The sequence below is a fragment of the Muntiacus reevesi genome, chromosome 2 (genome assembly GCF_963930625.1).
Source record: "Muntiacus reevesi chromosome 2, mMunRee1.1, whole genome shotgun sequence".
NCBI classification, from domain to species: Eukaryota; Metazoa; Chordata; class Mammalia; order Artiodactyla; family Cervidae; genus Muntiacus; species Muntiacus reevesi.
Window position 1 is genome coordinate 104536626 of NC_089250.1, and position 26061 is coordinate 104562686.

Here is a 26061-nt window from a genome sequence, read left to right on the forward strand (position 1 = left end):
TCACCATATTTCACATGTTTGTGGGTGTTTTATTCTTTTTTGAACACTGTGAGTTGTACTTCCCTTTTGAAATTGTCTTCTTGACAGTGTGCCCCATGTTTAACTCACTTACCCCTGGAAATTTTGGAGGGCAGATACCATTTACAGGCCCCCGAGCTTGTGCATAGGATGTTTCCCTTGGCAGTGTTTCAGTTTACTGTTGTGGGAAGAGGCCACGTTGTTGTGGGAAGGCGGCAGCATTTCTCCACGCCCAGCTCTGGTTACCCCCAAACGCGGACAGAGCCTTAGAGCAGTCCTGCTTTGGTGTTGCAAATTACAGTGCAGTGTGCTAGAGGAAGCACCAGGCAGCTTGTGTTGTTATTTCCATTTGTATTTAAATTCATTTTTATTTTTTACTGGAGTAAGATTGAAATACACATTGTGTGTGTTGTACGTGTAGAGATTTTCATGTTAGACATATCCATCTGTTTACATATGTTCAGATTCTTTTCCCAATTAGGTTGTTACAGAGTTTTGATTAGACCTCCCTTGGTAGGTATCATTTCATCTGTTCTGTAGGTAATAGATTGTATTTGTTCATTCCAGATCCTAATTTATTCCTTCCCTGCTTTTTTCCCTTGTGGTAACCATATGTTTGATTACCAGGCCTCTGACTCCATTTATGTTTTTCCAGATAGTTCATGGGTGTGCATGTGTAAACTGTACCTGTAAGTGATATGTGCTTTTTGTCTTCCTATTTCTTTTTCCTTTATTTAGTAGGATTATCTCTTATTTTCTGGTGAATTCCAGAAATTGGCATGATTACATTCTTTTTCCTCCCTGAATCAGATCGTGTTGTGAACATGTTACAGTTCTTCTTTATCCATTCGTTTGTCAGCGGAGTATTTTTTGGCTTCCAGATCTTGGTTTTTGCAAACAGTTCTGTAGTGTACTTTTGGGTGCCCATGTCTTTCATATTCTGGCTTGCTGTGCACATAGTCTTAAGAGTGGGATTACCGTATCATTTGGCAGCTGTGGTGAGTGTTTAAGGGAATTTTATACTGTTCTCTCTAGTGGCTGTTACTACTGACATTTCAGATGCACCATAGGAGGGTACCTTTTTCTTAAATCCCAACTGTAGCAGTTATTCTTTGTAGACTTCTTGATCTTGTCCAGTTTGAAAAGTACAAGTGGATAACTTTTTAGTTCTTGGTTGCATGTCTATAAATCACCATATTTCACATGTTTGTGGTGCTTTATTCTTTTTTAAAAACCATGAATTGTACTTCCCTGTAGAAATTTTTTTCTTCAAAGTGTGCCCCTGTTTCATTGTTTTCACTTACTTCTGGAAATTTTGGAGGGCAGGTACCACATACAGCTCACCAGTGCTTCTGAATTCTCTGTTTTCCTAGGCAGTGGTTTTCAGGTTGCTGTTGTGGGAAGTGGCCACAAGGAGGCAGCATTTGCTAGTTCCCAGCTCTGGTTGCCCCGCAAGGGCACAGAGCCTTAGAGCCAAGTCCTGCTTTGGGGTTGTAAGTTACGGTGCGGTGTGCCAGAAGCAGCAGCCCACAGCTCGTGTTGTTACCTCCTTTCTGTATTAAATTCATTTTTGTTTTTTATTGGAGTAAGGTTGAAATACACTTTGTGTTGGTGTGGAATTTTTCATGTTACAGATATATATAGCTCTATGTATGTTCAGATTCTTTTCCCAAATAGAATCTGAGTGTTGATTAGATCTCCATTGGTAGATCACTCCTTATTGATTATCTGTTTTGTAGAAATAGATTGTATTTTTCATCCCAAGCCCCTGATTTATGCCTTTCCTGTTTCTTTCCTCTGTGGTAACCATAAATTTGATTTTCAAGTCTCTGACTCCGTTTATGTTTTCCCAGTTGGTTCATGGGTGTGCATGTGTAACTTGCACATGTAAGTGGTGTCATGATTTTTGACATTCTGATTTTTCTTACTTCACTTAGTAGGAGTATCTCTATTTGCAAGTAGGTTCTGGAAATTAGCATGATTACATTCTTTTTCGTGTCTGAATCAGATTGCATTGTGAATGTGTTGCAGTTCTTTATCCATTTGTTTGTTGATGGGAAATTTGTTTGGCTTCCATGTCTTTTCGAAGTCTTGTTTGCTGTGCACATACGCTTAGGAGTAGGGCTGCCGGATCCTTGTCAGCTATGTTTTTACTCCTAAGGCATTCTATACTGTCCTCTCTAGTGGCTGTTACCTTTGACATGACAGCTGCTCGGTAAAAGCGTCCCCTTTTCTTAACCCCATTGTAGCAGTTATTGTCTGTAGACTTCTTGGTCATGGCTGTTTTGACCTGTGCAAGGGCATAACTCATTGCAGTTCTGAGTTGCATATCTCTCAATCACCATATTTTGCCTGTTTGTGTGTGGCTTATTCTTTTTTAAACAGTGAGTTGTACTTCCCTGTTAAAATTGAATTAAAATTCCTGAAAGTGTGCCCTGTGTTTAATTGTTTTCACTTACTCCTGGAAGTTTTGGAGGGAAGGTGCCGTGTATAGCCACCAGTGCTTGTTAGTATTCTGTCCCCTGGGCAGTAGTTCCCAGGTTGCTGTTGCGGAGGTGACGCAAGGCGGCAGCATCTCTTCGTTCCCAGCCTTGGTTCCTCCTGCAGGTGGGCAGTCTCACAGCAGGACCTGCTTTGGGGTCGCCAATCACAGTGCAGTGTGTTAGGAGAAGCGCTCAACAGCTTGTGTTGTTACCTCTCTTTTGTATTATTTTTTATTGGAGTGAGATTTAAATGTTTTGTGTGTTGTATGTGAACAGAATTTTTCGTGTTACACATAGACATACGTCTTCATATGTTCAGGTTTTTTTCCCAATTAGGATATTACATAGTGTTGATTAGACCTTCTATGCTAGATATGATGCCTTATTATCTGTTTTTTAGAAATAGATTTTGTTCATCCCAAGTTCCTAATTTATCCCTTCCCCGCTGATTTTTCAAGTCTCTGAGTCCTTTATGTTTTCCCAGTTAGTGCATAGGTGTGTATGTGTAAATTGCACTTGTAATTGATATCTTATGATTTTTCCCTTTCTGAATCTTGCTGAACTTCATTTAGTAGGATTATTTCTAGTTTCAGGTAGGTCCCAGAAATTGACATCATCACATTCTTTTTCATGCCTGAATCAGATTGCATTGTGAACATTTGCATTTCTTCTTTATCCATTCGTTTGTCGATGGAAAATTTTTTTGGTTTCTGTGTGTTGGTTTTTGTAAAAGGTGCTAAAGAGCACCTTCAAGTTCCGTGTTTTTTCGAATTTGGTTTGCTGTGCGCTGACTCCTGTGAGTGAGACTACCAGACCATCGTCAGCTGTGGTTTTGCTGGTCAAGCGCTCATCTGTTCTCTGTCCTCTCTAGTGGCTTCTCCCATTGACATTTCCGCAGCAACATAGGAAGAGCTCCTTTTTTAAACCCCATTGTAGCAGTCATTGTGTGTAAACTTCTTGACTGTGGCCAGTTTGAACAATGGTTTTGAGTCTCATGTCTTTAATAATGTACCACAGTGTGTATGTTTGCGGGTGCTTTTTTTTTTTTGAACACTTCGAGTTGTGTTTCCCTGTTGAAATTGACTTCTTGAAAGTGTTTCCTGGGTTTAATTGTTTTCACTTACTTAACTTCTGGAAATTATGGGGCATATACCATATACATGAAACCCGCCAGTACTTGGGAATATTCTTTCTGTCCCTTTAGGCAGTAGTTTTCAGGGTGCTGTTGTGGGAATTGGCCACAAGGAGGCAGCATTTCTTCTCTCTCAGTCCTGGTTACCCTGGCAAGCTGACAGAGCCTTAGAGCAAGTCCTGGTTTGGGTTTTTAAATTACAATGCAGTGGGCCAGAAGTATCACCCAGAAACTTGTGCCTTGTTACCACTTTCTTGTAGTATTATTATTTTTTGAGTAACACTGAAACACACATTTTGTGTGTTTTAGTTGTATAGCATCTTTTCCCATTACATATATACATCAGTTCAGTTGCTCATTCGTGTCCAGCTCCTTTTTTTCTTCCATGTCCAACTCTTTGTGACCCCATGGACTGCAACACGCCAGACTTCCCTGTCCATCACCAACTCCCAGAGCTTGCTCAAAGTCATGTCCATTGAGTTGGTGATGCCATCCAATCATCTCATCCTCTGTCTTCCCCTTCCCCTCGTGCCTTCAATCTTTCCCAGCATCAGGATGAGTCAGTTCTTGGCATCATGTGGCCAAAGTATTGGAGCTTCAGATTCAGCATCAGTCCCTCCAATGAATACTCAGGACTGATTTCCTTTAGGATTGACTGGATTGATCTCATTGCAGTCTAAGGGACTCTCAAGAGTCTTCTCCAGCACCACAGTTCAAAAGCATCAATTCTTCAGCACTCAGCTTTCTTTATAGTCCAACTCTTGCATCCATACATGACTACTGGAAAAACCGTAGCTTTAACTGTACTGACCTTTGTCAGCAAGGTAATGTCTCTGCTTTTTAATATGCTGTCTAGGTTGGTCATAGCTTTCGTTCCAAGGACCAAGTGTCTTTTCATTTCATGGCTGCAGTCATCATCTGCAGTGATTCTGGAGCCCAAGAAAATAAAGTCTGTCACTGTTTCCATTGTTTCCCCATCTATTTGTCATGAAGTGATGGGACCAGATGCCATGATCCTTGTTTTTTGACTGTTGAGTTTTAAGCCAGCTTTTTTACTCTCCTTGTTCACTTTCGTCAAGATGCTCTTTAGTTCCTCTTTGCTTTCTGCCATAAGGTTGGTGTCATCTGCATATCCGAGATTATTGCTGTTTCTCCCAGTGATCTTGATTCCAGCTTGTGCTTCATCCAGCCTGGCATTTCGTATGATGTACTCTGCATATAAGTTAAATAAGCAGGGTGACAATATACAGCCTTGATGTACTCCTTTCCCATTTTGGAACCAGTCTGTTGTTCCATGTCTGGTTCTAACTGTTGCTTCTTGACCTGCATACAGGTTTCTCAGGAGGCAGGTCAGGTGGTCTGGTATTCTCATTTCTTGAAGAGTATTTCCATATATATATGTATACTTGTTTGGATTCTTTTCCCAGATAGGTTAATACAGAGTGTTGAGTAGATCTCCCTTGGTTGATATATATATATTTTTGATCATGTGCTTTGTAGGTAATGATTTGTATTTGTTTATCCCATCCTTCTAATTTATCCCTTCCCCACTTTTTTCCCCTGTGGTTACCATAAATGTAGTTTTCAAGTCTCTCCAGTCTTCTTATGCTTTCCAGTTAGTTTATGGGTATGCTTGTTTACATTGCACTTATAAGTGATAGCAAATGATTTTTGCCTTTCTAATTCTGACTTACTTCACCTTGTAGGATTATCTCTAGGTTCAGCTGTGTTTTAGCAATTGGTGTGTATAGTTTTTTATGCCTCATTCAGATTGCATTGTATGTTCCTCTTCCTTATCAATTCTTCTGGTGATGTATATTTTGGTGCTTCCATGTCTTGCCTGTTGTAAGTGGTGCTGCAGTGCGTGTTTGGGTGCCCATCTTTTCGGGGTCTGGTTTGTGGTTCGTGCTCTGAGGAGCAGGGCCGAGTATCTGGCGGCTGTCCTCTTCCTGTTGTTAAAGGTCCTTTCGCTGTTCTCTCTGGTGGCTGTTAGCGTGGACATTTCAGCAGCACAGAGGAGGGTCCCCTTGTCTTAGTCCCACTGTAGCTTTTATTGTCTGGAGATTCTTGATTATGGCTAGCTAGCCCACTAAGAAGGGGATATCTTTGATTGTGATTTGCATGTCTCTAATAACTCACCATGTCTCGTATATTTGCAAGTGCTTTATTTTTTTTTTAAACACTGTGAGTTGTACTTACCTGTTGAAATTGTCTTCCTGAAAGTGTGCCCCATGTTTATGTCTTTTTGCTCACTTACTCTTGGAAATGTTGGAGAACAGGTACCATACACAGCCCACAAGTGCTTGTGAATATTCTCTTCCCCTAGGACAAATAGATTCAAGGGATTAGATCTGATAGACACAGTGCCTGAAGAATTATGGATGGAGGTTTGTGACATTGAACCGGAGGCAGGGATCAAGACCATCCCCAAGGGAAAGAAATGCAAAAAGGCAAAATGGTTTTCTGAGGAGGCCTTACAAATAGCCATGAATAGAAGAGAGAGAGGGAAAGGCAAAGGAGAGAAGGAAGGATATTCCCATCTGAGTGCAGAGCTCCAAAGAATAGCAAGGAGAGATGAGAAAGCCTTCCTCAGCGATCAGTGCAAAGAAAGAGAGGAAAATAGTAGGATGGGAAAAACTAGAGATCTCTTCAAGAAAACTAGAGATACTAAGGGAACATTTCATGCAAAGATGGGCACAAAAAAGGACAGAAATAGTATGGACTTAACAGAAGCAGAAGATATTAAGAAGAGGTAGCAAGAATACACAGAAGAACTATACAAAAAAGATCTTCACAACCCAGATAATCACTATGGTGTGATCATCAACCTAGAGCCAGACATCCTGGAATGAGAAGTCAGGTGGTCCTTAGGAAGCATCACTGTGAACAAAGCTAGTGGAGGTGATGGAATCCCTATTTCAACAGTTGAGCTATTTCAAATTCTAAAAGATGATACTGTCAAAGTGCTGCAGTCACTATGCCAGCAAATTTGGAAAACTCAGCAGTGACCAAAGGACTGAAAAAGGTCAGTTTTCATTCCAATCCCAAAGAAAGGCAATGCCAAAGAATGCTCAAACTACCACACAATTGCACTCATCTCACACACTAGTAAAGTAATGCTCAAAATTCTCCAAGCCAGGCTTCAACAGTACGTGAACCGTGAACTTCCAGATGTTCAAGCTGGATTTAGAAAAGGCAGAGGAACCAGAAATCAAATTGCCGACATCCGTTGGATCATTGAAAAAGCAAGAGAGTTCCAGAAAAACATCTGTTTCTGCTTTATTGACTATGCCAAAGCCTTTGACTGTGAGGATCACAACAAACTCTGGAAAATTCTTCAAGAGATGGGACCACCAGATCACCTGACCTGGTTTCTGAGAAATCTATATGCAGGTCTGGAAACAACATTTAGAACTGGACATGAAACAACAGACTGGTTCCAAATAGGTAAAGGAGTACGTCAAGGCTGTATATTGTCACTCTGCTTATTTAGCTTCTATGCAGAGTACAGCATGCAAAATGCTGGGCTGAATGAAGCACAAGTTGGAATCAAGATTGCTGGGAGAAATATCAATAACCTCAGATATGCAGATGACACCACCCTTATGGCAGAAAGTGAAGAACTAAAGAGCCCCTTGATGAAAGTGAACAAGGAGAGTGAAAAAGTTGGCTTAAAACTCAACATTCAGAAAGCTAATATCATGGCATCTAGTCCCATCACTTCATGATAAATAGATGGGGAAACAGTGGAAACGCTGATAGACTTTATTTTGGGGGACTCCAAAATCACTGCAGATGGTGACTGCTGCCATGAAATTAAAAGAAGCTTGCTCCTTGGAAGAAAAGCTGTAACTAACCTAGACAGCATATAAAAAAGCAGAGACGTTATTTTGCCAACAAAGGTCTATCTAGTCAAGGTTATGGTTTTTCCAGTAGTCATGTATGGATGTGAGAGTTGAACTATAAAGAAACCTGAGTGCCGAAGAACTGAGGCTTTTGAACTGTGGTGTTGGAGGACTCTTGAGAGTCCCTTGGACTGCAAGGAGATCCAACCAGTCTATCCTAAAGGAAATCACTGCTGAATATCCACTGGAAGGACTGATGTTGAAGCTGAAACTCCAGTACTTTGGCCACCTGATGCGAAGAGCTGACTCATTTGAAAAAACCCTGATGCTGGGAAAGATTGAGGGCAGGAGAAGAAGGGGATGACAGAGGATGAGATGGTTGGATGGCATCACCGACTTGATGGACATGACTTTGAGCAAGCTTCAGGAGTTGGTGATGGACAGGGAAGCCTGGTGTGCTGCAGTCCATGGGGTGGCAAAGAGTCGCACACGACTGAGTGACTGAAGTGAACTGAACTGAGGCAATAGTTTTGAAGTTGCTGTTGCCTGAAGTGACCACAGGTGGGCAGCATTTCTTCATCCCCAGTCCTGTTTTCCCCCCGGCAAGCCGACATTGAACCTTAGAGCAAGTCCTGCTTTTAGGTTGTAGAGTGGAATGCCCCAGAAGAAGCACCCCAAAACTTGCCTTTGGGTAGCTCTCTTTTGTATTAAATGTTTAATTTTTTACTGGAGTAACTTTTAAATACATGTGGGTGATGTAGGTGTACAAAATCTTCCTGTTACACATATACATACATCTTTGTATGTTCAGGTTCTTTTCCCATATAGGTTACTGAAGAGTGTTAATTAGGTCTTCCTCTGTAGAATATCACTTGTTGTTAATTATGTTTTATGGGTAATAGATTCTATTTGTTCATCCCAAGCTCCTAATTTATCCCTTCCCTGCTTCTTTCCCCTGTTGTTACCATAAATTTGGTTCTAAAGTGTCTGAATCTGTTTTCCCAATTAGTTCATGGGGTGTGCAGATTATACCTGCAAGTGATATAAAATTTTTGTCTGACTTCATGTAGTAGGATTCTGTTTCACATAGGTTCTGGCAATTGGCATGATTACTTGGTTCATGCCTCAGTCAAGTTGCATCGTGAACATGTTCCACTTCCTTGTCTGTTCGTCAGCCCATGAACATTCGTTGCTTCCACGTCTCTGCTGTTGTAAAGGAGCTGCGAGGCACGTTGCGTGCCTGTGTCTTTTCAGAGTCCGCGTCTCTCCCAGAGACTTAACAGTGGGGCTGCTGGGTCATATGGCAGCTGTGTTTTTTTAGCGTTTTAAAGGCACTTTCGTACTCCTTTTCATAATAGTTGTACCAATTTACTTTGCTACTAACAGTGTAGAAGTGTTCCTTTTTCTGTACACCCTTTTTAGCTTTTATTGTTCGTAGAAATTTTGATGATGGGTTTTCTGAGTGGTTTGCGATCATGTCTCATTTTTAATTCTGAGTTGAATTTTTTTTAATAATTATTAAAAAACAGTTCTGAGCATGTTTTCATGTGCCTCTTAGCTGTGTATTTCTCTTTTCAGAAAATGTTTTTTTTTAGATTGACCATTTTTGATTAGTTTAATGTACATTTTGAATGTTCATTTTTAGGCCATTAACACTTCTTCTGAGGAATATATCACCAAATTGAATTTTAAAAGCTGTGGATATTCTATATTAGTTTTTAAAATTTCCTCATAAAATGCTAAGGGCAGAGCCTCACAAAGCCAGATTGATGTGTTTGTTTCCTTTATGAATTTAGGATCATAGTCTTACACATGACATTGTTAGTTTAAAATGTGAAGATTGTATTTTATTAAACACTAGTATTAATTAGCATTTAATGTCATTAAGTATTTCATTTAATACTATTAATTGCCTATATTTCATTAAATACTAGTATTAATATAAAAACATAAAACACATAGCAGAATTCTTTGTTCTTAATTGTATCTCTTTTTAATTTAAGAGACTGATTTGTGTTACAGTATGAAGTGTGATATAGTATGTACATAAAAAATACATTAAATCCTCTCATCAGTACAGGGCTAAGCATTCAAAACAGCCCTCAAAGTTGTTAAGGAGGTTTCTGAAGAGTATTTTGTTTGCCTTAGGCCTTACTTCCTGTCTTAGCCATTTTTACTTTTTGTAAGTTCTAGGAACAGAAGTTGTGATCCTTTCAATGTTTGCATCCAGAATATAAGATAACTTTTTTTTAATGGAAACCATGGTTGCTATTTGAAGTTTAGTGAATTTAGTTTAAAGCAGACGAGCCTGCCCTCCCAGAAGTAGAATGAGGCAGTGGTTAAGGAGTTCTGCTTTTCTTGGAAGACCTCAGATGAGATTATATGTTTTTTATACGTATTAACTCAGTGAATCCTCATAACTACTTGTTGAGGTAGATGTTTATTATCCTTACTTTATGGATGAGGAAACATAACGAGATGGGGTAACTTGCCCAAGGTAATTAAACGATGGAATAACTGACTTTAATTCCCCTGTGTTGAAAGGGGGGTAATCTGTGTGTGCTTTCCTTGTTCCCCTGACAGTATTAGAAAAAATATCGGAAACTTTGATTTTTACTGGTGGTCCGCTTAGAACAATATTGCTCTGAGGACGTATATACATTTTGTTATACACCATGCTTATGTGAGTTTTCAGAAGAGCTTTTGTTTGTGAGAAGATTAAGACTTAAGATACCTATAGAATTATACATCTCTAAAAATGAAATATTTTTTAAGTGTATTTGAAGTTCTCCTGAGCAGCAATTAAAGTATTGTTAAGTGTGAGCTTGTATATATTCTCTCTTTAATTTGTTTGACTCCAAGAATATTGTTAAGAAGTTACTTCTTGGATAGTATGTGAAAATGAACTAGTTAAAAATGAAGTAAAAATTAAAATAAATTTGATTTCTCAAATTCCTCCAGAGGAGGGCGCTTGGTGTTTACAGTAAAATTTTAGTTTCTTTTTCTTTGATTGCAGATTGGGAGTCCTCCTCTTGACCCTGCTGAGCATTTTCTTCCTGAAGAAGAGAAACTTACTGAACAGGAGAGAGCAAAAAGGTGAGCAGGTCTAGAAATCAGCCCTCACAGGTATTTCCACATGGTGTATTTGAGGTGATTGCTCAATGTTTTCTCTTTCAAGGCAAAAGTTATAGAATGTGGGTTCTGATGTGAATTAAAACCTTCATTTGCCACTTTCTGGATGTGTTACCCTGTTTATATCTGGGGCCCAGTTTCCTTGTCTGTCAGATACAGTAGTCATATGAACTGGAGGGTCAAGATAAAAAGTTCCTTATAAATTTGATAGATTTGAAAGTTCCTTATAAATTATACACTGTTACAGAGATATTTTTTCCTTTATAGATTTGAGAAGGTTTACACTCATAATCTATATTACCTGGCTCAAGTCTACCAGCATATGGAAATGTTTGAGAAGGCTGCCCATTATTGCCACAGTACTCTAAAACGCCAGCTTGAGCACAACGCCTACCATCCTATGGAGTGGGCTATTAATGCTGCTACCTTGTCGCAATTTTACATCAATAAGGTAAGCTTCTCAGAGCAGTTAATGTGTGTAAAAATAGAACCGAAAAAAACCTTGAAAATGTCATCTTTTAAAAACAGGTAGCTTGTAGTTTATGATGTAAACTAAATGGAAAAATGCAGTCCAGTTTGCCAGTGTACTAAAGTTTGTAGCTCTTTGTTGCAGTAATCCTTTTGAATCTTAAAATAATTTTATCATGTCCTACATGTTGCTTAAGACCAATTCTTTTTTGATACAGGCAGGCTATCTCTGTTTTAGTGAGATGTTACCTTGAATTGCAGATTTTATCTTGTAGATTTAACTTTATCTTTATGCATTGGTAATCTGGCAAGTGTGAGAATTTGTCTGAGGAAGTTGACTGTTAAATGTGGGCTTTGATAGAAGCATGTGATCTTTTCAGTTATTCTTTAGAATTAACTCCTTTGTGAAACTTATTCTGTGTTTGGAATGTCTTGCTCAATTCCAGAGTTCTAGGTTGTTATATTTTTTCCTAGAGTATTACACAAGGACAAATTTGAGCTTCTTGGTTGCTTTCAGAATTATTCTGAATTATGTGTATTTTTATTTTTTATGTATATATATTCTTAATTGACCTAAATTTTTTAGCCCTTACAAGAATTTTTAATGCTAAAACACTTTAAAGCCTCCTTTCCCAGCCAGATTTTATATTAATTCTCAATATCTCAGTAATAGAAATAATTTTCTTTGTATTTTGAATTCACATGCCTCTGAAACTTTGGTAATTCTTTGCTTATCAGAGTTCCTTCTTAGATCTGTGTTTATCTGCTGCTGTATCCTTCCTGGGCCTGTTATCCTTTCTAAGTGTTTTGTTAGTGCTGGTTCTATAAACGCGCCCTGTGTTTAAAGTATTGTCCCACAGAATTTCATTCAGAAAAGCTATTAGCAGGAGAGAAAGGGCTGTGGTGACTACAGCATCGCTTCTAGGACTTTGGTCTAAGATCAAGCGTGTAAGTAACGCTACTGTGTGTATCAGACCATTCAGTTAAATCTAAATCTCATGGATTCATTTCATTGTGATCATCAGAACTTACCTGGTGCTTCTGCTTGTGGCACCTTTTTTTTTTTTTTTTTTTTATAATAGTTCCCAGAGGCCTCTTGTTTTGTTTAGCAACTTTAAAATTATTCACTGTAATTGTACTAAGATATCCAGATATTAAAGTGTAATTACAAGTTTATAAAGTTGTTAAGCATTGCTTATGTAGAGCATGCAGTAAATTTCACGAGTACCTCCCCACCCTGTGCTTTTATTTTTTCTTTTTTTACCAAAGTGTTTTGTAAGTTTTCTTCCAACTAGCTAAGTTACAATGCAAAAAGAGATTTGAGCCTTTTTTTTTTTAATACAATTGTCATTTATATCACTGTCATTTCATCTGATTCCATGAGGTTTTGCTACATACCGAGTCCCTACCTTGCAAGTGCTAAAGTCCCACATTTACCAGCCACGTAGAGGACCCCATGCGCACTCACTGTTAGTTCTAAGTGGTTACTTTCAGATAACCAGTCTGGACAGTGCTGAAGTGATAATGAATAAGAAGTTATAGGGCAACAATTAAAGCTTCTTTATGTAAACTGTAACTCTCTTTTGGTTTTTGAGGTTTAATACCAATATTTTGATCTGTAGAGACTGCTGGTCTAGTACTTCACATGGTACCCAGCTGTTGTCAAGATGGCTTCTGAATTTACCATAATGGGGAGATACATTGAGTGCTAATATTTTAAAGTCATAGTCAACTGTTAAAAACCACCTTGGCAAAATCATTGTTACTCATATGAAGTAGACATATTTAACAAGGGTGGCTTCCAACTAAAATTTGGACTTTTAACTTGGTACTTCTGCTGAGTATTCCTGTGACGTACATGACACATGTGAAGTGAGTAACGAGGAGAGCTTCTCCAAGGGTTTGCGAAGCTTGCCATGCCCACGTCTGAACTGTGAAGTCTTCAACTGTCGGTAAAGCAGTTCCACAGAGTTCGTCTGTGGAAATCTGTTGACTTCAAAACTTGCTGGGAAGCCTCATTATATGTAAAATTGGAAAGGTTTCAGAAGACAGAATCTCTTATCAAAATTTATCCTGTTTGTCTTTGAATGATTGTATTTAAAAGGGATCTCTAAACCTGAGAAAGATGAAATCTTCCAGTCTTTGACAGAATGTAAATGGTCTAAAAATTGTTCATGCAGAGAACTCGGCTATTTAGACTGAAGCTTAAAGGATGTGGAGGCATGGTAGGACACTAGGATGATTGATTACTGGAGGGGAGCTAATTTTCAATCAGCAGGTATTTTTCCAGGCAGTTTGGATTATTAAGAGTTTGAGGGTATTGTTATTTTAATCTTTAAGATAGTTTTTTAACCAAATAATATTCAGACACATCTTATATACTTTCTTGTTTAGTTACCATGCAGGGTCTCCTTAGTAGTGTTTTTTACCTGAATTTATAGCTTTTCCCATATTAAGAGACTGTGCAAGTATCTATTGCAAATAAGGTTTTGTGATAATTGAATTTCTTCTTATTTCTGCAACAGCAATGCTTTATGGAAGCCAGACACTGTTTATCCGCTGCTAATGTCATTTTTGGTCAAATTGGAAAGATCCGAACCACAGAAGACAGTAAGTTTATGTGTACATGTTTCATTATATAACTTTTAAAAAAAATCTTTTTATTTTGAAATCCTGTTAATTTAGAAAATTCAAGAACAGAACAAAGAATTACCATAGGCCCATCTAAATTCACCAAGTTTTTATATTTGCCTCATTTGCAGATATATTTAGGCTCCATTACCCTCTAATACTTCAGTGAGTTCTTCCTAGAAATATTTTCTTTTTTTTTTTTTTTTTTTTTTAAATTTTTTTATTTTTCAGTGGGTTTTGTTATACATTGATGTGAATCAGCCATAGAGTTACACGAATTCCCCATCCCGGTCTCCCATCCCACCTCCCTCTCCACCCGATTCCTCTGGATCTTCCCAGCCCAACAGGCCCGAGCACTTGACTCATGCCTCCCACCTGGGCTGGTGGTCTGTTTCACCACAGAAAATATACATGCTGTTCTTTCGAAACATCCCATCCTCCCCTTCTCCCACAGAGTTCAAAAGTCTGTTCTGTACTTCTGCGTCTCTTCTTCTGCCCTGCATATAGGGCCATTGTTACCATCTTTCTAAATTCCGTATATATGTGTTAGTATACTGTAATGTTCTTTATCTTTCTGGCTCACCTCACTCTGTATAATGGGCTCCAGTTTCATCCATCTCATTAGAACTGATTCAAATGAATTCTTTTTAACGGCTGAGTAATATTCCATGGTGTATATGTACCATAGCTTCCTTATCCATTCATCTGCTGATGGGCATCTAGGTTGTTTCCATGTCCTGGCTATTATAAACAGTGCTGCGATGAGCATTGGGGTGCACGTGTCTCTTTCAGATCTGGTTTCCTCAGTGTGTATGCCCAGAAGTGGTATTGCTGGGTCATATGGCAGTTCTATTTCCAGTTTTTTAAGAAATCTCCACACTGTCTTCCATAGTGGCTGTACTAGTTTGCATTCCCACCAACAGTGTAAGAGGGTTCCCTTTTCTCCACACCCTCTCCAGCATTGAAATATTTTCTTACATAATCATAGAACAGGAAATGTAGCATTGATACAGTTCTTTTATCTATAATTCATATTTAGCAGCTGTCTCCATAATGTGGTTTGTAGCAGTTTCTCTATAGTACTAGTTTCTCTAGTAGTTTAAAAGATTTTTATTGACCTCTAGTTGGTTTATAGTGTTGTTAGTTTCTGCTGTACATCAAAGTGAATCAACTTTACATATACATAAACCCGCTCTTTAGGTTCTTTTTTTCTTTTTCATTTATTTTTCTTAGTTGGAGGCTAATTACTTTACAATATTGTAGTGGTTTTTGCCATACACTGACATGAATCAGCCATGGATTTACATGTGTTCCCCATCCTGAACCCCCCTCCCACCTCCCTCCCCATCCCATCCCTCTGGGTCATCCCAGTGCACCGGGCCCGAGCACTTGTTTCATGCATCCAGCCTGGGCTGGTGATCTGTTTCACACTTGATAATATACATGTTTCGATGCTGTTCTCTCAGATCATCCCACCCTCGCCTTCTCCCACAGAGTCCCAAAGTCTGTTCTGTACATCTGTGTCTCTTTTTCTGTCTTGCATATAGGGTTATCATTACCATCTTTCTAAATTCCATATATATGTGTTAGTATGCTGTAATGTTCTTTACCTTTCTGGCTTACTTCACTCTGTATAATGGGCTCCAGTTTCATCCATCTCATTAGAACTGATTCAAATGAATTCTTTTTAATGGCTGAGTAATATTCCATGGTGTATATGTACCACAGCTTCCTTATCCATTCGTCTGCTGATGGGCATCTAGGTTGCTGCCATGTCCTGGCTATTATAAACAGTGCTGCGATGAACATTGGGGTACACGTGTCTCTTTCAGATCTGGATTCCTCGGTGTGTATGCCCAGGGGTGGGATTGCTGGGTCATATGGCAGTTCTATTTCCAGTTTTTTAAGAAATCTCCACACTGTTCTCCATAGCGGCTGTACTAGTTTGCATTCCCACCAACAGTGTAAGCGGGTTCCCTTTTCTCCACACCCTCTCCAGCATTTATTGCTTGTAGACTTTTGGATAGCAGCCATCCTGACTGGCGTGTAATGGTACCTCATTGTGGTTTTGATTTGCATTTCTCTGATAATGAGCGATGTTGAACATCTTTTCATGTGTTTGTTAGCCATCTGTATGTCTTCTTTGGAGAAATGTCTGTTTAGTTCTTTGGCCCATTTTTTGATTGGGTCATTTATTTTTCTGGAATTGAGCTGCAGGAGTTGCTTGTATATTTTTGAGATTAATCCTTTGTCTGTTGCTTCATTTGCTATTATTTTCTCCCATTCTGAGGGCTGTTTTTTCACCTTGCCTATAGTTTCCTTTGTTGTGGAAAAGTTTTTAAGTTTCATTAGGTCCCATTTGTTTATTTTTGCTTTTATTTCCAATATTCTGGGAGGTGGGTCATAGAGGATCCTGCTGTGATTTATGTCAGAGAGTGTTTTGCCTATGTTCTCCTCTAGGAGTTTTATAGTTTCTGGTCTTACATTTAGATCTTTAAGCCATTTTGAATTTATTTTTGTGTATGGTGTTAGAAGGTGTTCTAGTTTCATTCTTTTACAAGTGGTTGACCAGTTTTCCCAGCACCACTTGTTAAAGAGGTTGTCTTTTTTTCCATTGTATATCCTTGCCTCCTTTGTCGAAGATACACTGTTTAGATTCTTTTCCCAGGGGCTATGCTGGTGGCTCAGATGGTAAAGATTCTTTTCCCATATAGGTCATTACAGATTATTGAGAAGAGTTCCCTGTGGTATACAGTAGATCCTTATTAGTTATCTGTTTTACATATAGTAATGTGTATATGTCAGTCCCAACCTCCCAGTTTATCCCTCCCTGCCCTGCTTTCCTCCCTGGTATTCATAGGTTTGTTTTCTATATTTGGGACTTTATTTCTATTTTATGAATAGGTTACTTTGTCCCATTTTTTAAGATTTCATATATAAGTGATATCATATGATATTTGTCTTTCTCTGACTTAACTTCTTAACTTAACTTTAGGTCCATCCATGTTGCTGCAAATGGTGTTATTTCATTCTTTTTTTTTTTTAAATGGCTGAGCAATAATCCATTGTATATATGTACCAGATCTTTGTACATTCTTCTGTTTATGGACATTTAGGTTGCTTCCATTTCCTGGGTATTGAAAATAGTGCTGCAGTGAATGTTGGGGTGCATATGTCACTTTGAATTATGGTTTTCTTTAGATATATGCCCAGGAGTGGGATCACAGGATCATAGGGGAGGTCTATTTTCAGTTTTTTAGGGAACCTGCACACTGTTTTCCATAATAATTGTCACATCTCTTTAGTCGTATTTAATGTGGACCAGTTCCCTCAGCTTTTCTTTCATCGGGCATTTTTGAAAAAATATAGACCTCTTATTTCATAGATTTTCTACAAATTGATGTTTGTTTCCTTACACTAAGATTCAGATTATACGTTTTTGGTTGGAATACTATATATGTGATGTGTCCAAATATCTAGTTTAATTATAGTGTTTCACTTAACTTTATAAATCACAGCACAGTCAGCTTCTGTATTTGAGCCAATCAGAACCAAAACAAGCTATCACTTCACATCTGCTAATTGGCCATTATCAAGAAGACAAGAAATAACAAGTGTTGGTGAAGATGTAGAAAAGGGGACCCATGTGCACTATGGTGGGATTGTAAATTGGTGTAGCCACAATGAAAAACTGTATGGAGGCTCCTCAAGAAATTAAAAATAGAGCTATATATGATCCAGTAATTCTTGGGTGCAGTTGCCCCTTCGTGTCCACAGGAGATTGATTCCAGGACCCCCAACAGATACCAGACACCTCTGGATGCTCCCGTCATAATGCATATAAGCAACACACATTCTCTCTTGTATACATTAAATCATCTCTAAAGTATTTACAAATACTAAATACAGTGTAAATGCTATATAAGTAATGGACAACATGTGGCAAATTCAAGTTTTGCTTTTGGAACTTTCTGTAATTATTTAAAAAATTTTATTTTATACTGGAGTATAGTTAATTAACAGTGTTACTTCTCAGGAAAACAGCAAAGTTCCCTGTGCTGTACAGTAGGTTCTTGTAGGTAACCTATTTTAAACATAGCAGTGTCTTTTTAATGGCTGAGTAATACTCCACGGTGTATGTATGTATCACACCTTCTTTATTTAACCCGTCAGTGGACATGTAGCTTGTTTCTATTACTTGGCTACTGTCAGCAGTGCTTCAGTGAACACTGAGGTGCATGTATCCTCCTGAACCATGATTTTCTCCAGATATATGCCCAGGAGTGGGATTGCTAGATCATAGGGTAGTTCTGTTTTTAGTTTCCTAAGGATTTTCCATACTGCTCTCCATAGTGGCTGTACCAAATTACATTCCTGCCAACAATGTGGGAGGGCTCCTTTTTCTCTACACCCTCTCCAGCATTTGTTATTAGTAGACTTTTTGATGATGGCCATTCTGACTGGTGTGGGGCGATACCTCATTTCTCTAATAAGTAGTGATGTTGAGCATTTTTTCATATGCTTCTTGGCTATCTAAATGTCTTTGGAGAAATGTCTATTCAGGTCTTCTGCCCATTTTTTGACTAGGTTGTTTTGTTATTGAACCATGTGTGAGCTATTTGTAAATTTTGGAGATTAATCCGTTGTCCATCATTATCATTTACAAATATTTTCTCCCATTCTTTGGCTTGTCTTTTCAATGGAGTATTACTCAGCGATTAAATAGAATGAAATAATGCTGTTTGTAGCAACATGGATGGACCTGGAGATTATCATACTAAGTGAAGTAAGACAGAGAAAAAACAAATATCATATGATATCACTTATAAGTGGAATCTGAAAAAGATGATACAAATGAACTTCTTTACAAGCGAGAAACAGACTCCCCAACTTTGAGAATAAATTTATGGTTACCACGGGGGAAAATTGGGAGAAGGGTTAGATTGGGAATTTGGGATTGACATGTACACACTGCTGTATTTAAAATAGATTACCTGAAAGGACCTACTGTATAGCACAGGGAACTCTGCTCAGTATGCTGTAGTAACCTAACTGGAAAAATAGTTTGAAAAATGATACATGTATAACTGAATTACTCTGCTGTATGCTAACGTAACATTGTTAATTACCATATTAAAAAACAAAGCAGTAATATGCCCACATAGGACCTCTGAGCACATTTTAGTAACTTACTTTTGGTTCCAGACCTTAAGGAAGTCGGTTACTTAGATCCATAAGCTATAATCCATAAGCCATGTCTAAAAAGCAAAGATCAAGGGCTTCATATCTTTGAATTTGCCTACTTGCTACAATCTACTTATAACCCCAAGATTACTACTCGAGGCACGTCTGTGGTCATTTGCAGAGAGTCAGAGGGTGTGAGACACTTGAGGTTCACATTACCAGCTGCTGAAGTTGAACAAGGCAACGCTCTGCCTTCTCATTTCAAGCCCTCATACTATAAGCAAGTATCCTTTTTGTGGTCTATTTAGTTCCACATTTTTCAGATTGTTCTGCATTTTGTTGTTTAAAATGGCCCCCAGGTGTAGTGCTGAGGTGGTGTCTAGTGTTCGTAAGCACGTGAAGGCTGTGATGCACCTTCTGGAGAAAATACGGTGTTAGATAAGCTTCATTCAGGCACAGGCGACAGTGCTATTGGCCATGAGTTCATTGTTAATGAGTCAGCAGTTACACATGAAATAAGGTGTCTTTAAACAGAAGTGTGTGTAAAATAAGGTTATATATTGATCAGTTGATGAAAATATTGTGTCCAGAAGCTCACTAGAACCTAACTCTGTGTTTCCCCTAGGCGTGATGTTTTAGCGTTCCCTAATTTATTATTCACGGTGACTTTATAGAACATAACTACCATAAATGATGAGAATCAGCTGTATATTGTTTCCTTAGAATCCAGGTAGAAAAGTTTTACTGTTGGGATTAAAAATTACCTTTTCTGTAGAACCAAACATTCATATGAAGGAGATGATCCAGCTGATCAGTGACTTAGATCACTGCTGGGAGATGAGCAACTTGCTTCTCTCCACGTAGAGCCACTGACCTGATCTCTGCTCTCTGAAATTGGTTGGGGGGCTTTGCAACCTTGGGAAGGTTCAGGACAGATAAAAATCAAACCTACAGGTTTGGGAACAAGTTTTCCCAAACTTGTTCTGAACAGCAGGCTGAACATCATGATAATGGGCGTTGGTTTCTAACAAGATACTTTAAATACCTAAAGTATGTGTTCTTACTAGGGGAGAAAATGGTTTTTTGGAAAGTGAAAAGTAAATCTTAGCTATTACAATGGTATGCAGAAAGATAGAGACAAAGAAAAGGAAAGAGAAAAAGAAGAAATCTTGCCATTTTTGACAACATGAATGAACCTTAGGGCATCATACTATGTGAAATCAGAAAATAGCACACCCTGTATGATTTCACTTACATGTGGAGTCCAAGAAAACAAAACCCAAAAATCTCCTAGGTACAGAGAACACATTAGTGGTTGTCAGAGGTGGGTGTGGGTGAGTGTGTGAAGGGGGTCATAAAATTAATAAGTCATGGGGATGTAAGGGACAGCATGGTGTGTGTTATAATATATTGATTGCATAATCTATAATATATTGATTGCATATTTGAAACTTGCCAACAGAGTAGATCTTAAAAGTTCTCATCCCAAGAAAAAACATTTAACTATGTGTAGTGACAGATGCTAGCTAGACTTAATGTTGTGATCATTTTACAGTATTTAAAAATGTCATTATGTTGTACACCTGGAACTAATATAATGTTATATGTCAGTTATCTCAGTTTAACAACTGTGTTAGTCATTTAACAAGTTTTATAGCAAAGTAACAATGTATCATTAAGGATCAGAAAGATACAGAGGCTGAGTTAGAGGGTTGTACATTATAAAATTAAATTTTTTCTCATTACATTTAATCATCGATTGGTTGAAGTCTAAAAGGCATTTCTCAAAAAAAAGAAATAGTTAATGAGAACTAAACCTCCAGTGAGATGTTTTTACTGTTCAAAGTAGAAAGCTAAAACATTGGCGATGTTTGATGTTTTTAAAATAACTTTATTGAGCAGCCTTATATGTTGTTAGAGTATTTGTTGAAAATAATTTGGCAGTGTGTATCAAGAGCATTTTAAATGGTGTATGCTACCTGACCCAGTAAATTTCACATCTAGGAATCTAAAGGAAATAATTGAAAATCCAGACAAATCTGTGCACACAGATCTTCTTGTTTAGAGTTGTTTGTAGTAGAGGAATTAGAAACAGTGGCCAGTATTAGAAGAATGACTAAAGTATAGAAATATAATTCATTGTACATGATGCTATACTTAAAAATGACGTTAAAGAGTTGATGATGGTAAGTGTGTTGTGTTAGTTGCTCAGTTATGTCCGACTCTTTGTGATCCCATAGACTGTAACCCACCAGGCTCTTCTGTCCATGGAATTCTCCAGGCAAGATTCCTGGAGTGGGTTGCCATTCCCTGTTCCAGGGGATCTTCCCGATCCAGGGATCGAACCTGGATCTCCCACTTTGGGAGCAGATTCTTTACCATCTGAGCCATCAGGGAAGACCTCATTTTATCACATTTCACTGAATTAAAAAAAGAAAATGTTTTCTGGCAACTCTGGAGCAATTGATCAATACTGTTTTTCTAACAGCATTTGCTCAATTCATGTCTCTGTCACATTTTGGTAATTCCTATATTTCACACTTTTTCATTGTTATTTGTTATGATGGTCTGTGATCAATGATATTTTACTGTTGAAATTGTTTTGGGGTGCCACTAACTGTGTCCATATAAGATGGTAAAGTTAATTGGTAAATGTGTTCTGATTGCTCCACTGACTGGCCATTGTCTTGTGTCTCCCTCCCTCTCCTTGGACTGCTCTATTTCCTGAAGACACAGCATTATTAAAATTAGATCAGTTAATAACCCTACTGATTTAATTTTAATAATGCTGTGTCTTGAAGTGAAAGGAAGAGTTGCATATCTCACACTTTAAGCTAAAAGCTAGAAACGATTAAGCTTAGTGAGGAACACATGTCAAAATGGGCCAGAAGAACTCTTGTGCAAGTTAGCCAAGTTATGAACGCAAAGAAAAAGTTGCTGAAGAAAGTTAAAAGTGCTACTCCAGTGAACACACGAATGATAAGAAAGCAAAACAACCTCCCTGCTGATAATGGGGAAAGTTTTAGTGGTCTGGATAGAAGGTAAAACCAGTCACAACATTTCCTTAAGCCAAAGGCTAATCCAGAGCAAGGCCCTAATTTTCTTCAATTCTGTGGAGGCTGAGAGAGGTGAGAAAGCTACAGAAGAAAAGTTTGCAGTTGAGATTTAAGGAAGGAAGCCGTCTCCATAACATAAAAGGGTAAGGTAAAGTAGCGAGTTATCCAGAAGATCTAGCTAAGATCATCTAGCTAAGATCATTAATGAAGGTGGCTACACTATACAGACTTTCAGTGTGGCTGAAACAGCCTTCTGTTGGAAGAAGAGGCCATCTAGGACTTTTCATAGCTGGAGAGAAGTTAGTGCCTGGCTTTAAAGGACAAGCTGCTGACTCTCTTGTTTGGGGCTAGTGCAGCTGGTGATTTTACCATTCTGAAAATCCTAGGGTCCTTAAAAATTATGCTGATTATGTTTTATGCTAGTTATGCTACCTGTGCTCTGTAAATGGAACAACAAAACCTGGATGACAACACATGGTTTACTAAAAATTTTAAGCTCATCGTTGAGACCTACTGTTCAAAAAAAAAGAAATTCCTTTCAAAGTATTATTGCTCATTGACAGTCTACCTGGGTTATCCAAGAGCTCTTATGGAGATGTACTTACGATTAATGTTGTTTGCTAACACAACATTCATTCTGTAACCCATAGATCAAGGAGTCATTTCGACTTTCAAGTCTTACTATTTGAAGAAAAAAATTATGAGGCTATCACTGTCGTAGATGTGACTCCTGTGATATATCTGGGCAAAGTAAATTGAAAATCTGCTGGAAAGGATTCACCATTCTAGATGTGATTAAGAAGATTTGTAATTCATGGGAAGAGGTCAAAATATCAACATTAACAGCAGTTTGGAAGAAGTTGACCAGACCCTCAGGGATGATTTTGAGGGTTGCAAGACTTCAGTGGAGGAAGTAGCTGCAGATATAGTAGAAATAGCATGAGAATAAAATTAGAAGTTGAACCTAGGGGACTTCCCTGGTGGTCCAGTGGCTAACACTCCATGATCTCAATGCAGGGGACCGACATTTGATCCCTTGTCAGGTAATTAGATTCTACATGCCACAACTAAGGCTCTCATGTGTCACAACTAAGACCCAGTGCAGCTGAGTAAATAGGTAAATAAATATTTTAAAAATGTTGAACCTGAAGGTTTGTCTGAGTTGCTGTAATCTCATGCTAAATTTTGAGAGCTGAGGACTTGATTCTTAGGAATGAGCAAAGAAAGTGGTTTCTTGAGATGGTATCTACTTCAGGTGAAGGTACTGTGAAAATTGTTGGAATGACAACAGAGGAGTTAGAATATTACATAAACTTGATAAAGTAGTGGAAGGATTTGAGAGGATTGACTAATTTTTGAGAGAAGTTCTACTGTGGGTAAAATGCTATCAAACAGCATTGCATGCTACAGAAGACATTGTTCCTGAAAGAAAGAGCCCATCAGTGCAGCAAACTTCTCTCTTATTTTAAGGAAGTGCCATAGCCTCCCTACCCCAGCCTTCAGTAACCAGTACCCTGATCAGTCAGTGGCCATCAGTGATGAGGCAAGACCCTCTTAACTAGCAAAAAAGATTATGACTCTCTGAAGCCTTAAATGATGTTTAGCAATAAAGTATTTTTTAATGAAAATGTGTACATTTTAAAGACAATGCTATTGCACACTTAATAGACTACACTGTAGTGCAAACCTAACTTTTATAAGCCACAGAAAACCAAAAATTCATGAGACTCATTTTATTGCAGTGATCTGGAACCAATCCTGCAATATCTGAGGTGCTTGTACGCAAAATTTAAGATATGTGGTGACCTTAGTTTTTACCTGTAGGTAATACTAAAGAACTAGAAAGAAGCTCTGGGTGGTAGGAATTTTGGGTGTGTTTCTTCCCACTGCTTCAGTTAGGACTTGTTATTTTTATAATCAAGAGTGATATAAAGAAGAATGGTGTACATAATGAAAATTACAGTTGTGACCATTGGCTTACACAAGTCACGTTGTACCTTTTAGCTACGGAAGCTGAAGGAGATGTGCCAGAGCTTTATCACCAAAGAAAAGGGGAAATAGCAAGATGCTGGATCAAGTACTGTTTGACTCTCATGCAGAATGCCCAACTTTCCATGCAGGTAATACAGTCAAAAGTGATCTTTTCTGTCTTAAACAGCAGGATGTAACTAAAAGCTTAAAATGGGAAGTATGCTCATTGGACTCACTGCATGTGTATTATTCATGGCATGCAGAAGGCTTATTTCTTGCTTTCCCTGTCTCAGCCTGTTCAAATCTTACTCATCCATTAAGCCTGTCTCAAACAGCACCTCTTCCTTCAAGACTTGGCACTGGATAGAGCATAAGCCCCACCAGAGGGGAGTCTTCATCATATTCATACTATGTACCTACCGATCTCTAGACATAACAGGTGTTCAAAAACTATTGAATGTATATACGATTCTTAAACCCTACAAATCTCTTCTCCCTCCTTTAAGAACCCTTCCTAAGTCACTTGACTTTGTATTATCCTTATTCATATTCTTATCTTATTCCTTTACCTCTTCTTAGACTGTGAGCAACCTGATGGCAGGAAATGTTACTAATCTTCATATACTTTAGACAGTAAATATACATATTGATAAAAATATAAGTATAAATGTATCTGGAAACAGCCCTGCTAGTTTGTGGCTGTGTCTCCATGGCAGTTAACTTCTCTGTGTCTCAGTTTCCTCACAAGTAAGATGGAGATAATAATAGTGAGTTAAAAAAGGGCTCAGAAAAGTGTCCAAGAGGTAACTAAGTCCTCAATCAATGTTAACTATCATTGTTGATACCATTATTACTAATCCATACTTAATGGATTCTAGTTCCTAATCAGAGCCCTGGTGGCTCAGACGGTAAAGAATCTGCTTGCAATGCAGGAGACCCGGGTTCGATCCCTGGGTCAGGAAGATTCCCCTGGAGAAGGGAATGGCAACCCATTCCAGTATTCTTGTCTAGAGAATTCCATGGACAGAGAAGCCTGGAGGGCTACAGTCCCTGGGGTCACAAAGAGTCAGACACGGCTGAGACACTAACACTTCAGAGGAAAATAAATTATTTGGATGCATATTCTAAAGTACATCGGAGACTTTCCTGGAGGAGTTGTTATGCCTCTTTTCTGTTTACATGCATTAAAGTATAACCATTTTTACTAGTAAATACAGAACCTTTTGAAACTACTATACAAAATAAAAGCAAACAAACCACAAAACCCCAGAAACAGGAGTGTTTCAAAGGTGAGAGCACTTTGGAGGTAGAGGGTAAAGATGAGGCATATTTGGAAAGGGAAGGAAGTGGGGAGAAGAACTAGGGAGTTTTATGTCTAGAGAAATTGCAGCCCAGAAAATCTGTCAGCGTTCTTCCTCTCAGAAAGCAGTCTAAAAAGTGTGTAAATAAATACACCGCCAGGAAGCATGGTCAGTAAACAAGATTTAGAGACTTAGGCCTGCATTTGAAGTAACTGTGTCAAGCAAAGTGCCCTGTGGTTTACTCTTACCATTCCTTTAGTCCATGCTTTCCAGACTGGGCACTGGAATTTACCACCTGCTTGTTTTAAACTCAAATAGTGACCACACTACTAAATTACTTAGATTTCCTTTAATCTGGCTTTGTTACCTTAGCTTCATCCTTTGATCATTTGCTTACCTGAAAAGCCTTCTTTAATTCAAGTTTAATAACATCTACAATTTAAGTATTTATTTCTGACAGGTTTATAGTAGTCATTGTACTATGATGAACAAAAAAAGACCTGGTTTTTACGTCATACGAAAGTGCAACTTTAGTTAAGTTCCACAAAGGAGAGACACAAGATATAAGTCGTCACGATGGGAGAAAGTAACATCTGAAAGAAGCTCTGGGAATGCATAGGAATTTCTATACTGGAGAAGAAACACAGCATTCCAAGGAGCTGAAGCGGCTGTTGAAAAGTTCTGTGGTGTGGGGAGCACGGTGGTGGAAATGATGGAGCAAGGCCTGTGAGGCTGGAGCAGAGAGAGCGTGTGTGATAGAAGACCGACTTAGAAAGGGGCTGGAACATTCTGGGTCTTCCATGACTGGAAGCCTTGGTTGGGGGCGGGAGGGTTTGGACT

General features: G+C 38.5%; 1 protein-coding gene across 1 annotated transcript in view; it reads left to right on the forward strand.

Annotated features, from left to right (window-relative positions):
* The window catches only part of KIFBP (kinesin family binding protein), a 62130-nt gene that overhangs the window by 32361 nt on the left and 3708 nt on the right, over positions 1-26061 (forward strand). Inside the window, exons 3-6 of the mRNA XM_065922484.1 lie at positions 10495-10574; positions 10878-11061; positions 13604-13688; positions 23954-24069. Coding sequence (XP_065778556.1) covers positions 10495-10574; positions 10878-11061; positions 13604-13688; positions 23954-24069 — 465 coding nt within the window. The remainder of the gene's footprint in view (positions 1-10494; positions 10575-10877; positions 11062-13603; positions 13689-23953; positions 24070-26061) is intronic.